The sequence below is a fragment of the Onychomys torridus genome, chromosome 17 (genome assembly GCF_903995425.1).
Source record: "Onychomys torridus chromosome 17, mOncTor1.1, whole genome shotgun sequence".
In the NCBI taxonomy this organism is placed as follows: Eukaryota; Metazoa; Chordata; class Mammalia; order Rodentia; family Cricetidae; genus Onychomys; species Onychomys torridus.
In genome coordinates this window covers 15941417-15957140 of record NC_050459.1, presented here as the reverse complement: position 1 = coordinate 15957140, position 15724 = coordinate 15941417, and the positions used below count along the sequence as shown (strand labels likewise).

Here is a 15724-nt window from a genome sequence, read left to right as displayed (position 1 = left end):
TCTGTAGAGTCTGTGCTGGTGCCTCCTTCAAGGTGGCTGCAGCCTAGGTTCCTCATCAGATCAAGTGGCACAGACTGGACCTTGTTCCTACCAGTTTAGCTACAGCCCAGTCCTCCAGCCCCAACAATGGTTCTATATGCTTCTTAGCACCACTTTAAGAAACTCTGCTCTACCCTAATTGTCATCATAGAACTTTTGTCCAGTAACTAATGGAAGCAGATGCAGAGATTCCCAGCTAAGCATTGGGCCAAAATCTGGGAGGAAGGATTGTAGGAGCCAGGGGATCAAGATAATGACAGAGGAAACCCACAGAGACAGCTGACCTGAGATCATGGTAGCTCAGACTCTAGACTGACAGCTAGAGAGCCTACATAGGACTGACCTAGGCCCTCTGCATGTGGCGACAGTTGTGTAGCTTGGTCTGTTTATGGACCCCATAGCAGTGGGACCAGAATTTGTCCCTGATGCATGGGCTGGCTTTTTGGAACTTCTTACATGTTGGGCAGAGGCATTTAGTGTTACTTATAAATAAGATCCTTCATAATATTCTAGGGTATCTGCTTATAGATTTGCACTGGAAATTCTATGCAAAATAAGATATTTTAAAATGGTACAATAACAAATACTTACAGCCTAGCTAAGCATACACCAGGTGAACAGTTGCTCCTCCCTAGACTTAACTCAGATGCTTTTCTGGTGAGCCAGAGTTGGAAAACCCCCAGAAAAAGGTGCCCAATTGGTAACACTAGTTAGAGGCCCTCAGGGAGTAAGGTCTGAATGCAGAGACATGAGAAAGCAACTCCACTACTGCTTCCATCCCAGCAATCAGCTCACCATCGTGCCAGGAGAAGATAAACCCTGAGCACTGTAAAGGGAACCACAGCAGCCTGGAGCCACAGAGTCACCTGTTTGGGTTACTGGGCGTCTCACGAGCTTTCTGAACTGATCTAACCCAAGAGGTCTTGATAGGGGCTGCCTTGCTAAGAGTCTCTTAGAATCTCAACCTGAGAATCAGAACAGGCTTGACAAGAGATGCCTATGTCCATTATCCAGGCTGAAAAATAAAAATCCAGCTAGAGCCGGGGAGAGGTAATGTGCCCACAGGACTTGGACTCTTCTCAGGGTGAATAACATGAGGTGTCATTAGAACTGCACTGTGGTTTGCAACGCCTCCCTTCAGCTTATTTATGAGGTTATGCAACCAGTGTTCCTATAAAAAAAAACAAGCTCATTCAGGCTTCTGGAAGCATCTGTCAGCTCAGCTACCTGGGAGTCTCTTGTCCTCTCTGCACTCTGGACGCTGGCCACCGCCGCTGCCATGAAAACTCATTACTTTCTCCTGGTGATGTTATTTTTTCTCTTCTCCCAGATGGGGCCAGGTAAGCCTTGGGAACTTGTTGATGGCCCTGACTGGGACTGGGGACACAGAGGCTAAGGGGGAATAGGTAATAGCTATCTCCTGGTTTTGCAAGCCTAGCAACAGGAGAGCCACCTGAGTGGCCTGTGGTCAACTGCTGGGCAGCAGCAAAATGAGCCCGGTAGGGAATTCACAGTGAGTAGTGTATATCTTCCAGCTGTGATGTTTGTACCTGGAATCTGAGATAGGTCTTGTGTGGGAGTCTGCTTTCCCTGTGCTAAGATTCTTCACACTAAGAAACAAGCTTTTTGATCCAGGGAGACACACTAGCCTCCCTCAGCTGGGTCCCGGGGTGGAGCATTCCTGAGTATCCCGCTGCAGGCAAAGTGCCACTGCCCCTTCACCAGGCCAGCTCAGCCAGTTGTAAATGCCTGGAAACGCCAGGTAAGCAGTCAAGAGATGACAGATGACTTTTCACATTCCCCGGTAGCCACATTCTTCTGGCAAGCAGATTTTACCCGTCAAATGGAAGGGCTTCACATCTATCCAGAGGATACTCAGACTATCTGGGCCACAGCAGCCTGTCCCTGACATGGGAGATAGGACCCTGAAGTAGTTATTAAGGACATATTTTCCCCCAAGTCATCTCTCAGAGTAATATTGAGTAAGTCATGTATTTCTGGGCTTTATTTCCATATTTGTATTAGGAGGGTCCTGGGGAAGGAATTTTAGTTGTGAGATTTTCTGGAAAATCCTGTTTTGTTTTTCTCTAGGCTATTGCTAGCCTCTGGAGGGGTGTGTTTCAAAATAGTTATGCCCCAATTTTCCCATGTGAAATCTGAATCCAGGTGCATTCTTAACATACTGTTTTTCATGGTGAGGTAATGGTTCATTAGAGAGGTAAAGAAATGCATTTAATAAGTTACACTTTTTTTTTAGGGTCTAAGAAATGCCAGTACATGCTGACTACACAGTGCATGCTATTTGACACACTTGTCTTAGCACGTATTGGGGGTGGGGTAGGAATGCTTTCACTGAGTAATAAGGAGACATTTCCTTCTTGTGGCCCAAATTCAAGAAAATTTAAAAGCATATTTTCCAGAATGAAGACTTATTTTTTGTCTACTGTTCTAAATGTGATACTAGGCAGCTCATTCAAACCATGGAAATAGGACCACCTCTCAAGGGTGGGCAGACTCAGCTGTACTTCCTGATCCTTCATTGTAAGAATGGATCCAGCAATACTTACCAGGATTGCTAGAAACTCCTAGGTACAGCCACTATACTGTATTCCTTTAGGATACAAATATCCTTTCTGTATAATCTGTCAGTACAAGAATTCTTTAGCCACCTCTCTGGATATAGTAAAGAGAAGAGCCTATCTCATGCCTAAAGCCAATATGGTGATGTTCAGATCGCTCCAAGGGTCCCAAGGGCCAAGAAGGACCACTGAGGAACACCTGGTATACTGCAAGGTTATATTTGACCACAGGGAAGGATTCTGTCTATAAAAGTATTTTCCTCTAGGATTGATATGCTGGCCTGGTCCATATGCTCTAGGTGGAGAGGAAAAATGAAACTCCCCAGGTGTTTTTGCATTAACACATAGGTTCCTGAGAGTCTTCAGAGCCAAGCTGCAGGTGGATCTTGCATATATGTGCTCGGCTTAGGTTTTGGAGTGTGAATTTTGAGAGTTCTTGTTTTGCTTTGTTTGGATACAGTCATAGATTGTAGGTAAAAATCACATAGGTTTGTAACACACCACATGCTGTTTTGCGGACTGCATACACTACGAAACAGTTAGGTCTGGCTAGATACTGTACCTATCACCTCATGCGTTCGCTGTCATTGTTGGCTCAGTTGCTTTGATCCTTCCAGCCACACTCTCTCTAGACCTATACTGCCTGCTGAACTCAGTTTAGTGTGAAGGGTGCTGGCTTCTGTTTCTGGAAGGCTGTATGTCCCTGGTCTGATTTCATGTCCCATCTGAACCCCCACAGGCACCATCCCCATCATTCATTTCTGGCAGAGTCCTTAGACCTTCCCTTGTCCAACTGGTCCACAGGACTCCACAAGACAGGACCAGCCTGTTTTCCTGGGAGATAAAGAAATGAGCTCCCCACTATCTCCCTGTACAAATAGTCCATGAAAACAGAATGATGTCAACATTATAAGATCTCAGCCTAGGTCTTTGGAAACCAAAGGTGACTGAGGCTGCCACTGAGCAAATACTTAGTGAGAAACAAACATGTACAGCTATTGCCAGGGGAAGGAGGATGAGCCAGAGAGAGAGAGGTCTCCAGCTGTCTATAAACCTTCAATTCGAGAAGAAAACACAGCTCAAAATCTAACTATACAAGTGAGTAACTCTATCTGCCCTGGGAAATGCTGCTGGGTTCAGGTGACAAGAGACCTTGTAAGGAGATAACCTCCTCTGAGACATCAAGAAAGGCTTCACTAAAGAGATTGAGACAGAAGGAGAAACAGAAGTCATTTGGTGGACATCATGTTTCAAACATTACTTGTTTCTCAACAGTTAACAATGGCGATAATGCCACATATAAATGTAAGACTCATCTTTTGTTACAAACAGGAGATGTGGCTATATTCTTACTCTACCAATGTGGAATGTGACTGATTAGGGATTGTTACTCTACACAGATGTCCCTACCCCAAGTCTCTGCAGACTCTATCACAACCTATCACTTTCCTTCAGACCACTAGACACAGAACTCTGAGATGCCTGGCTGCTGAGGACATTGTATGTGACAGGCGAGACGATAGATGTCATATATAAAAAGTCGGAGAGAAACAAATCAATAGGACATTTACATTAAGTCCTCATTATATTTCCAAGATAGACATAGAATCAATATCCACATTTTATGGATAAACAACAGTAGGTCAGGAGTTCAGTCCCAGACCTCCTATGGCTTCACAGGGACTCTCAAGGCTTAGAGGTAAAGCAGGGTTATGTAAGGAGGCACTGAGAGAGGGGATGGAAATCCTATCAGCAAACCTATGGCTAGTCAGGGACAGATCAAGATGCTTTATGAGGCAGAACACATCTGGGATGGGTTGAGACAGGGACAAAATAGAAAATAGCTTTCTGAGACACTGACTTGTCTGGAGACTGAACAAGGTGACATCAGGCAGTCACTAGGAACTCCTACCATCAAAGCCATGCTTCTTCCTATTGCACCTGTGACAATTAATTAAAGGTCAGAGAATTAACCCAGCTTACCAATGCAGGCATTCACAGCTCCACAAGCTCCTCCCTTGCTTCCCTGAAAACTCTAGACACAAGCCTGCTAGGTTAGGCCTATTGCCTATACTAAAACAGGAAAATGACTCCGGGTACTAGTATTGTGTGACCTGTTACCATCCTTTCCTCTCAAGTGTCTCATCCGGAAATCACCCTGATCTGATTGTCCTAATCCTTTCTGTCTCTTCAAATTCCCATAAAAGCTTTCAGTAATAGAAATCTACCTGCGGGGATTTAGCTCAGTGGTAGAGCATTTGCCTAGCAAGCGCAAGGTTCTGGGTTTGATCCTCAGCTCCAAAGAAAAGAAAAAGAAAAAGAAATCTACCTGCTATCGTCTCCATATTCCATCTAGAAACCACACATTCCATTAGCTCAAAACAAACAACAAATAAACAAACAAACCAGCTGTATAGCCTCCATGTCTGGTTGGAGAGGGACCCTAGTTATCAAGATGTAGAGTTCAACAGGCATACTCCAAAGCAGCATCAAAACACCATAGGTTTTGATTTTCAGCTATAGGGACAGCTTTGTGAGTGTCATCTGAGTGTCCTGGGATATCTTCTACAATGAGCACTATGCCATGCCTGCTCTACAGACCTTTTTATGACTCAGACAGGTTGATGACAAGAACACACATCCACTCAGATCCCCAACCCTGTATCCTTTCACTCACTTCCCAAGAACCCTGAAGAGATCATCAGTCACACATTCCCTCTCAAGAAGAGTCTAGATGGGCAGTGCATCTCTCCAGGAAGTTGAGGAGGGGCGCTGCTGAGGGTTGAAGCTGGCCTTGGTTGCCCACTGCACAGGGGTATTGGAAGCCACTTGAATTCAGAAGAGAGACTGACTTGTGTCTAAGATGGTTTACAGTTTTATTGCTTTCTCTGGGAGTGGCAAGTGTAGTTGATGACCCTCCTCTTCTCATGCCTCCACTCATGACTTCACAAACACCCCACCTCCAAGGCAACATCGACTTTTCTTTTAACACCTCCAATTGAAGGAACATGCTTCTTCCTGGGCCCCTCCCCAACATGCTGGCAGCCAATTTCCTTGTCCTGACCTGGAGGAAGACTTTCTCTCAATAGCAAAACAGCAAGGACTCTGACAGGCTGCCTTCTTGCCTATGGTTGACGTTCGGTCTCTGCTCCACAGTCAGGGCAACAGTGTGGGTATGTAGCCACCAATGGGAAAATCCAGATGGTTCCCCTACGTCTAAGTTTCTCTTTCACGTTTCACATTTACTCTAGCCCATGGCCCCAACCTCTCTGCCAGTATGTGTTTCAACACTAAGTCTACCTGTAGACCTGGTGGAAGAGATGGGTGAATTGGAACCTTAATGTTTACCACCATTGTCCTTTGGCAATCCATTCCACTTCAGTCTGAAGGTATATTTTACTCTAAAACTTTTCATCTTTTCATCAGAAATTCTTCAATATTCATTTGCATTTTTTAAAACTTCACACTGGCCTATAATTACACCGTACTATCACAGAGTCTCACCTGTAGTGCTCAGGGTGTATTTATTTATTAGGATTTTTTGGTTTTGGGGGGTTTTGGTTGTTTTTTTTTTTTAATTTTCTCATTTTTTGTTGTTTTTTCTCCTTTTTTATTTATTATATTTGTTTTAATTTTACACATCAGCCATGGGTTCCCCTGTCCTCCCTGCTCCCACCCCCACCCCCGCCTTCCCCCAGCCCCTCCCCTCTATTTCCATCTCCTCCAGGGCCAAGACTCCCCTGGGGATTCATTTAAACCTGGTGGATTCAGTCCAGGCAGGTCCAGTCCCCTCCTTCCAGGCTGAGCAAAGTGTCCCTGTGTAAGCCCAAGGTTACAAACATCCAGCTCATGCACTAAGGACAGGTCCGGGTCCCACTGCCTGGGTGCCTCCCAAACAGTTCAAGGTATTCAATTGTCTCACTTATCCAGAGGGCCTGATCCAGCTGGGGGCTCCACAGCCTTTGGTTCATAATTCATGTGCTTCCATTCATTTGGCTCTTTTTCCCTGTGCTTTTTCCAATCTTGGGCTCAACAATTCACACTCTTACAGTCCCTCCTCTTTCTCGACAATTGGACTCCTGGAGCTCCATCTGGGGCCTGGCTGAGGATCTCTGCATCCACTTCTATCAATTATTGGATGAGAGTTCCAGCACGACTGTTAGGGTGTTTGGACACCTGATCACCAGACTACGTCAGATCAGGCTTTCTCTTGACCATTGCCAGCAGTGTACAGAGGATGTATTATTGTGGATTTCTGGGGACCTCTCGAGTACTCTGCCTATTCCTGTTCTCATGTGGTCATCATTTATCATGGTCTGTTATTCCTTGTTCCACCTTTCTGTTCTTGATCCAGCTGGGATCTCCTGCTCCCCTAAGCTTTCTTTCCCTCAAATCTTGCCCTTCATTACTCCCACTGTCATCCAGGTTGTTCATGTAGATCTCATCCATTTCTCTGCCATTGGGAGGTTTTTTATTTATTTTAGGTTTTTTATTTAAGGAATACTTTTATTCATTTTACATACCAACCACAGATCCCCCTCTTATTCCTCCTCCCATTCCCACCTAGCCCCCCCCCATCCGCTCCTCCAAAAGGGTAAGTAAGGGCTCCCATGGGGAGTCAGTAAAGTCTGGTAAATTCAGTTGAGGCAGGACCAAGCCCCTCCTCCCTGCATCAAGGGTGAGCAAGGCATCTCACCATAGATAAAGGGCTTCAGAAAGCCAGGTCATGTACCAGAGATAGAACCTGATCCCACTGCCAGGGGCCCCTCAAACAGACCAACCCACACAACTGTCTTCTGTATGCAAAGGCCTAGTTCAGTCCCATGCAGGTTCCACAGCTGTAGGTCTAGAGTTTGTGAGTTCCTTCTGGCTTGATTCATCTATCTTTGTAGATTTCCCCACCATGATCTTGACCCCCACCCCCTTACTCATACAATCCCTCTTCCCTCTCTTTGACTGGACTCCCAGAGCTCAGCTTGGTGCTTGGCTGTGGATCTCTGCCTCTGCTTCTACCAGTTACTAGATGAAGGCTCTAGCTTCTCTGGTGTATTTAAAGCAGAGAAACTGAGGACACAAATCTCGACACCTGCAGCCTGGTCAGTGCATGTTCATTCTCAGATTTCAATTTTCCCTGTGTCTTTGTTCCCCAAAGCTTCCTTAAGAAAACTTATTTTCACAGATCTCTTATATAAAAAAACAAAGATCACACTCAGTCTTTTAGTATATCTTCTTCATTTGTGCTTTTGGTCATTCTTCCTTGAATCCTTAAGCGTCTGCCCTACTCTAGGTCATGGTTGGCCTCAGTGGCATGAAAGGTCCTTGTCACTTCTTCCTGCTGCAGATTTACTATGTGATGATTGCATGAAAACCAACCCTGCCCTGCTCACTGTCACAAACTGTTTTCCTCCCTCCCCCATTCCCCTCCACGGTCCTTGAGACATATTTTGTTCCTCATTTCCTGGTAGAGAATCACTTTGCCATTCCATTAGCCAACACCTATTGTGGTACTTGACTAGAAAAGTTTCTGTGATTTTAGGACACTGAGGCAAGGTGACAGGAAGGCCAAGAGTCATGATGTTAGCTATGGAGCAAAATAGAAAGTAGTACAATCCCGATGCCCAGAAAATGAAGCATTACTATCCCATTTGGTGGATGATTAACTTGACCTAAGTCCCATGACAGGTGGAAAGGTGGGAGTGGAAAGATGAATGTCACTAGAATGTATTATACAAAATACAAAAATATGAAATTGTCAAGGAATGTATTAATAATTAAAGAATAATTACTGGGTGAAGTTTAGAATGTCAGGCATAAAAGGCATGATTGTACATCATATTTGAACAACATTAAATTGTTGTAAATTTATGGTAATAAACTTGAAAATTTAGATAAAACAGAAAAATTGTTAGGAAAATTAAACTCATTGACACAAATGCCCTATGTAAGTCTCAGTCCAGTTAAGATGACAATGGAAATGTACCACACTACCTTCTCAGCTGTGCCAGAGAACATTGCTCCAAAGTTCATCGCTGTCCATTCACAGCAGATACCTACAGATCTAGACTGCTGCTGTGTGACGGATGGCATAAAAAACATTCAGAAACTCTTTAATGGAGAAATGTGAACCTTCTCCCCCAAACTGATATCTAAGAAAATTGCAAACCAGAACATGTCTCTTAACTCACTTTGTTTTGTGTAGATATTTTAGTTGGTAGAGTTGAGTTTTGTACAGCTATCTGAAGGTCATTTGAAGGATAGTCCATCTTCTTGAGAGCCGATATGGCAGAGACATGACTTTTGGGATTTGGCTGAGTTTGATTTGATTGTGATGGAATAATGGTCAACTCATTCACTCTCTCTGATCCTCAGTTTCCCTGTCAATAAGTTAGGTAAAGCATTGTATTCCTTAGATGGCTAGAACAACTTTAATTTTTTAATCAACCATGAAAGGAAAAGTGAGCAGCCTTGGGGAATGAGAACTGGGGAGATCTGATGATCTAGGCTCCTCAGTTGCCAATTTGAGAGGTGTGGTGATCTATGATTGGACATATAAAAGACTTGTTCTAGGATAGAGTGTAACTAGAAAACTGGCATTATACTAACTATACAAAGTAACTGGTTCTATTGTGTCATTTCTATACATACATACAATGTCCTGTGATTATACTCAAAGCCTATGACTCTTCCTAATCTTCCCTCACTGTTTCCCCTTCTACATCCTCAATAGCACCATTATCATTCCCATGGGCCCTCACACCACATATAAGAGACAACATCCAATATTTAACATTTGTAGGACCGGCTTCTCTCATTACATGACAGTCTCTGGTTCCATACACCCTGGGTTTGAATCCAGCACTTCAAAAAATATATTCCTATAAAGTTGGGTTATTTTCTAGTTTATAGTTCCTAGAATAAATTATAAATGTGCAGCCAAATCTGGATATACACTGTTCATAAATGTTTGACATGTATAGATGAAATATTTCTAACGTTTACAGGGTTGGACCATACTACTAAGACATATTTGGAGCATTTACCTAGTCCATTAGACATCAGGAGAAATCACAGATAAAATACTCTGCAGAGAGTGGAAACACCTCTGTCCTTAAAACTTATGTAGAAAGTATAATTACATAAATGCCAGAGCAAATTACTATGGATTTCAATAATTTTAATGATGTACAATGAACCAAAATTAAGCTTTTTGAGAAAATAAAGTTTGTATCTCTTTGTACCCTTAATATAAGAGATGATTAAAATACAGAGATAATTAATTCCTGCCTTTTCAAGCTAGTGCATATTAAATATACAACACAATGGGGCTCATATTACATTTCCATTAATGAATATCATGGACTTTGATCAAATTCACCCCTTTAATTCCCCATCTTTATCCTCACTTTCCCATACAATATTCCTAATCCCCTTTCTTCTTCAGGCACTCATTTATGCCCCAGGTTCCACGTAGGAAAGAGAACATCCATGATGCTTGATCCTGTGTCTGGCTTATTCCTCTCTCTCTGATACTCATCACTTCTATCCTTTCTCCGTATGGTGCTTTCTCTCTCCATTATGGCAGCAGAGAACACCACCATGTACACTCACCTGTTTAAGGACATCTAAGATGGTTCCATGCCTTGGCTACTGTGAATAGTGCCCGCAGTAGCGTGGATCTGCAGGTACCTCTGCAGGTGGTGCGTTAACGTACATGCGACAGGTGCACGCCGAGGGCTAGTGTAGATGACGTCACACAGTAGTTCTAGTGTTACCTCTGTGAGGCTCTTCCATACTCATTGTCACAGTGTCTGCACTACTTTCCATTCTCTCTGGAAATGCATGCTCTTCCTCTTTTCCTGTGCCCTCCCAACAGTGCTTGGGTACTGTTTTCTTGATGAAAGCCAATTGACGGTGGTGACATGGGATCTCAGTGTGGTTTTGATTGGCATTTCCCTAGTGAATGAAAAGCTTAGCAGGTTGTGTGTGTGTGTGTGTGTGTGTGTGTAAAATCATTAGTATTTTGTCCTTTTTCGTCAGAAAAGAATCTGTTTAATTCACTTATCTATTTGTTTCCTGCTGTTTTCTCTTTTGGCATTTAACTTTTGGTGTTGAATTGATTGTTACCTTTTCAAGATATTACCCCTCAGCTAGATGAACAGTTGCCAATGACTTTCTCTGACTTGCAGTTAATTCTCTTGCTTTCTCTGCTGGGCCAAAACTTTGGGATTGCACGAAGTTGGTACCAGGATAGTGGAGTTGTTGACATGAAGAACATGATCATGTCATATTTCTGAAGAGTATGGGAGAATTTGGAACTTTTGACTAGAAAAGTCACTGAATTCTGTATCCAGAGTTAAATGAGCTTTTCTAGTGGAATTTTGGAGCAATTCGAAATCCTGGAATTCTGAAAGAAATTCAGATAGTGGAGGCCTTGGCTCATGAGGTTTCAGAGGGGAAAATTATTCAAATTGTACCTGAGCTAGAGGTCATTCATAAAATTTTTGCCAAAGAATCTGGTTGCATTCTGTCCATGGCCTGGGAATTTGTGTGAGGCTAAATTGAAAAGTGCTGTATTCCCCCATGGGAGGCCTTGCCTTGGAGGAGGTGGGAATGAGGGGTTGGTTGAGGGGGTAAGCTGAGAGGGTGGGAAGAAGGAGGAGAGAGGGATCTGTGGTTGGTATGTAAAATGAATAGAAAATTTCTTAAAAAGAAAAAAATTGATGTGTTGATTTGTTGTTTTGTTAGGAAATTTTAAACATAAGACAGGGTTGAGCCTGTGGCATTATTATGTTATTATTATGACAGTTATGCAGCTCTACAATCAACAGGGACAACACACATGCTAGGAAAAATAAAAATGTGCAGTTTGGAAAGAAAAGGTCACCAGGAAACCTAAGACTTCAATCATATGCTGAAGTCCAAAGAACAGTTTGCCAATGGCTACATTTCTTAACTGTAATATTTAAAACCACTCCTTGTGTTGTAAGGAAAGCTTTGTTTGGATGACTAGAGGGTAATTGGAGCAAACTGGTAACTTAAAAGACAAAGATTGCATTAGACTGAATTCGTACCATTTTGGCCAAGTTTTATATAGTTTAAAACTGGGGGAGGTACATGGGGGAAATGCTATTATGACACTTCAATAAGAATACATTAACAGCCTCTTATCACTGACTCAAGAACCTAAAATATGCTACTTAAATATACATAAAAAATTGTACGATTCTGTGGGTATAATGGAGGGTATTCTATTATCAGAAAAGTGGGCATTTCAGATAACACTGACATTTGTAGAGCACAGTGTTTGACATTTTTGGTAGAAAATATGTTAGCAGACTAAAAACAAAAGTCTTTATAAGAAAATCCTTAAGATCAATAAACATTTATAATGACCACTAAAAAAAAAAAAAAAAAAAAAAAAAAAAAAAAAGAGTATGTTAAACAAAAGCTGTGTGATCTGCACAAGAACATCAGGAAAGGTTCTCTGAGGGGCAAGACCACACTCAGATGGGCCTCCATGTTAAGAGATAGCTGTATTCAGAAGCTTCTGCAACTGAAATCCAAGTGGCGAGGGACCATCTCAAGCTGGAAACAGAACTTGATAGTGTTGTCTATGTGGTACTTGTTTTGAAGACAAGAACTATGGAAGATGAAGGGGGTCATGGGTTTTTCCTCTGCAGTTTTAGAGAACTGAGGAGACCAGGTAATGTGCAGCAGGGTTAGAGTTCCTTCAGGGAATCCCCAAGGGGCCATTGCATGAGGCTGTCATTGTGAAGCCTGGGTTGTGGCTGAGATGATGCCAGAACCATGAGGTATCTGCCAAGGAGAATTGCAAACAGGAAATGGAATAAAAAAAATCAGCCTGAGAGAAAAATGTACATTGCAGGTAGCAAAGCTGGAGGGTCATTTCCGTCTAACCTATTGAAACTGAGACTTTAGATACTGTCATGGGCCAGCAGAATCAGCTTTTACCATGGTAGTTTTCAGTTTTGTTTTGGTCTAATCTTTCCTTGCTATGCCCACATTCCTCCGTTTTGGAGTGGAAGTATATATATTCTGTTGAATGTTGAAAGTGTGCAATTTGTTTTGTAATTTTTACAGAAGTCACAGTTAAGAGATTGCCCCATTTTGTAATGGAAATATATATTCTGTTGAATGTTGAAAGTGTGTGATTTGGGGGTTTTGTTTGTTTATTTGTTTTTGTTTTTTGGTTTTTTTTTAATTTTTACAGAGGTCACAGTTAAGAGATTGCCTTGGGTCTCAGAAGAGACTGGATATTGGAACAATGTTGGGACTGTTAAAGACTATGAGGACTTTTAAAGTTGGATTAAATGCATTCTGATCACAAGATGACCATGAGCCTTAAGAGGCCATGGGGAGAATATTATGGTTTGAATAAGAAATATCCCCCATTGGCTCATAAGTCTGAATATGTTGTCACAAGTATATGGCACTGTTGGGGTTAGATTATGGAAGCTTCAGGAAGGGCAGCCTTGCTGGATGAAGAAGTCACGGGCTCCTGAGGGTTTATAGCTTCACTCCATTTCCTGTTCTGTCCCTCTGCTTCCTGTGTGATGAAATGTGACTAGCTGGTTCCCTGCTCCTGCCACCATGCTTTTCTTGACTGTTGACAAGCCTTCCCCGCTTTGACGGGCTTTATCCCCAGTCCCAGAACTATAAAGCAAAATAAATCCCTTTCTACTCTAAGTTGCTTTTTGTCATGATATTTTATCACAGCAACAGAAAAGTAATTAGCAGAAGCATTATATTAAATAAGAATGGTGAGAGTACATACAGTCATTTCCTTCCTGGTATTAAAGGCAATGCTCTCAACTTTTCCCCATCCAGTATAATGTTGACTATGAGTTTGCCAAATATAAACCTTGTTATGTGAAGGCATGATCCTTCTTTTCCTGGTTTATTTGGGATTTTTCAAAGAAACAATTCTTTGTTTCATTGACATTTTGACTATTTCTTGGTTTAAATTTCATTATTTTCAGCTCTAATTGATATTTATTGTTTTATTTCCTTGTTACGAATTTAACTTTTGTGTTGATATTACTTTTTAATATGTCAAGGTTTGTCATTAGCTTACTTGAGGTCTTATTTTTTTATTGCAAGCACTGATAGCTATAAATGTCCTTAGACTGTGCATTGCTATATTCATGGGTTACAGTAATTGGTTGTTTAAGTTACATTTGCATCTGTGAAGTTTATAATACCTTCCCCCATTTCTTCAATAACATACTGACTTTTCAAAAGCAAACTTCGTATTTTTCAGTATATTCATGTGTTTCTACATTTCTCTTGAAGATAATTCCTAATTTTATTCTATTGTAATCTGATAAGATACAAAAATATTTTAACAATTATTTGTTAAAACTTGTTTTGTGTATTTTAGAGCCTTGAGATGGAATAGTATATGGCTGTCCTTACAATCACTGGATCTGTGTTACAATTACTCTGAAGTTTCTGTGTTTTTGTCTGGGATATTTCTACTGACACTAGGGTACTGATGTCATCCATTAGCACTGAATCTTGACATCTCTCTCTCTCTCTTTTCATGCCCAATAGTGTTTGTATTAGGAAATTGGATCCACCACAATGATGAATATATATTTACAATCGTTACATCTTTCTTTTACAATTTTTTGAGATTTTCATGAGTGACTGTATTTATAGCTTGTCTACCCTAATCTTTCTTCTTCCAACTCTTCCTACATTCCCACACTCCCTCTCAAATTTATCACCTCTTCTTTGAAGTGATGAGTTATTTGATTTTTTATCACCAAACACAACCTGCTCAGTTGATTCAGTGTTGCTTATATGTATATGTGCTTAGTGCTGGTTAACCTATCATGGGCTCATCCCTGGAAAAAGACTCACTCTGCCTCTCTCAGCAGCCATTAACTGTCTATAGCTCTTCATCTATGAGTGGGGCCTTATGAGATTTCCCCCATGCATGTTGTAATGACAACTGATGTTGCTATCATATAGGTCTTGTTTAAGCAACTAGGATGTTAAGATTTCACAGTGCAGCTCACTGTTGTATATTGAATAACCAGGGGCTATATTTTTTTTTTTTACAAAACCTGAATTATCTACCCCTAGAAGCTATCAACTGTCAATAGTTCCTTGGTTATGGGTGGGGGCTTGTGAGCCCCCTCTTCATACTGGAATATTGAAGTGTAGCTTACTTAGGGGGCTCAAGATTAATTTCATAACAATTGCCTGTAAGAGAGAATTCTCTTATGTGCTACCAGCTTCCCTACCTTACATTTACCAAATGTTTTCAAATCTTTGGGATTACAGCTAAAAGTCTAAACATGTCTGCTCTCCCCTTGTAGGTGCTGGTCTTCTCACAAGTCTTGGCCGCAGAACAGACCAATACCGATGCCTCCAACATGGAGGATTCTGTCTTCGCTCCAGTTGCCCTTCTCATACCAGACTACAGGGAACCTGTAAACCAGAGAAACCTAACTGTTGTAGGAGTTGACAGTGATTTGAAGAATGAACATAAAAGACAAGTGAGGGACAAACCATTAGTATTTTAATAAAGGAAATGTTTTCAAAGCCTATTTATATCAGATCAAAATAAATTCCATGTCTCAGTTTAGAAGAGGCTTTTAAAAGTGTAAGTCTGAAGTATAGGGCTTAGAACAAGAGATTGGAAAGTCCAGAACACCTGCCTGGCCCTGAGTAATGATGGTCACAATTTGAGTGGTATTACTTTTATTTCATTTTTATCACCAAACTATAAACATCCAGTACAGGAAGGCCACACAGAACTTGGTAGTGATCACAGCTATCAGACCTCCTGGGGCCAAACAGGATGCTCTTCCATGGTCTCAGCAGTCAGTTAAGTAAGGTTCCATCTGCAGATCCAGGACCAAGGTCTTCTTACAGGGTTTAGGGCAGTAATAAGTTAGCCTTAGCATCAGAACCTCATTTATAACTGTAAATTGTCCCACTAAAGTTCCTTCTTCATGGGTAGTGTCTGGATTCCCAGATCAGCAATGTAAAAATTATTTATGCACAGCTTTTAAATCTAGCTGTCTATCACACATCTGTGTTAGGTCTGGACCTTCTGTGGTTCAGATCATCTC

General features: G+C 41.7%; 1 protein-coding gene across 1 annotated transcript; it reads left to right on the top strand.

The window, feature by feature from the left end:
• The first annotated feature begins 1258 nt into the window (after nt 1–1258).
• Defb1 (defensin beta 1) lies at nt 1259–15171 on the top strand. The gene is made up of 2 exons (XM_036166955.1): nt 1259–1379; nt 14966–15171. The coding sequence occupies exons 1-2, from the start codon at nt 1319–1321 to the stop codon at nt 15112–15114; spliced, it is 210 nt and encodes a 69-aa protein (XP_036022848.1). The 5' UTR covers nt 1259–1318; the 3' UTR covers nt 15115–15171.
• Nucleotides 15172–15724: the final 553 nt, after the last annotated feature.

Bases quoted from the DNA above. Each gene is read 5' to 3' on its own strand.
- Defb1 (XM_036166955.1), top strand. From the start codon at position 1,319: ATGAAAACTCATTACTTTCTCCTGGTGATGTTATTTTTTCTCTTCTCC. The intron at 1,380-14,965 runs GTAAGCCTTGGG...CTCCCCTTGTAG, and splicing joins CTTCTCCCAGATGGGGCCAG to GTGCTGGTCTTCTCACAAGT.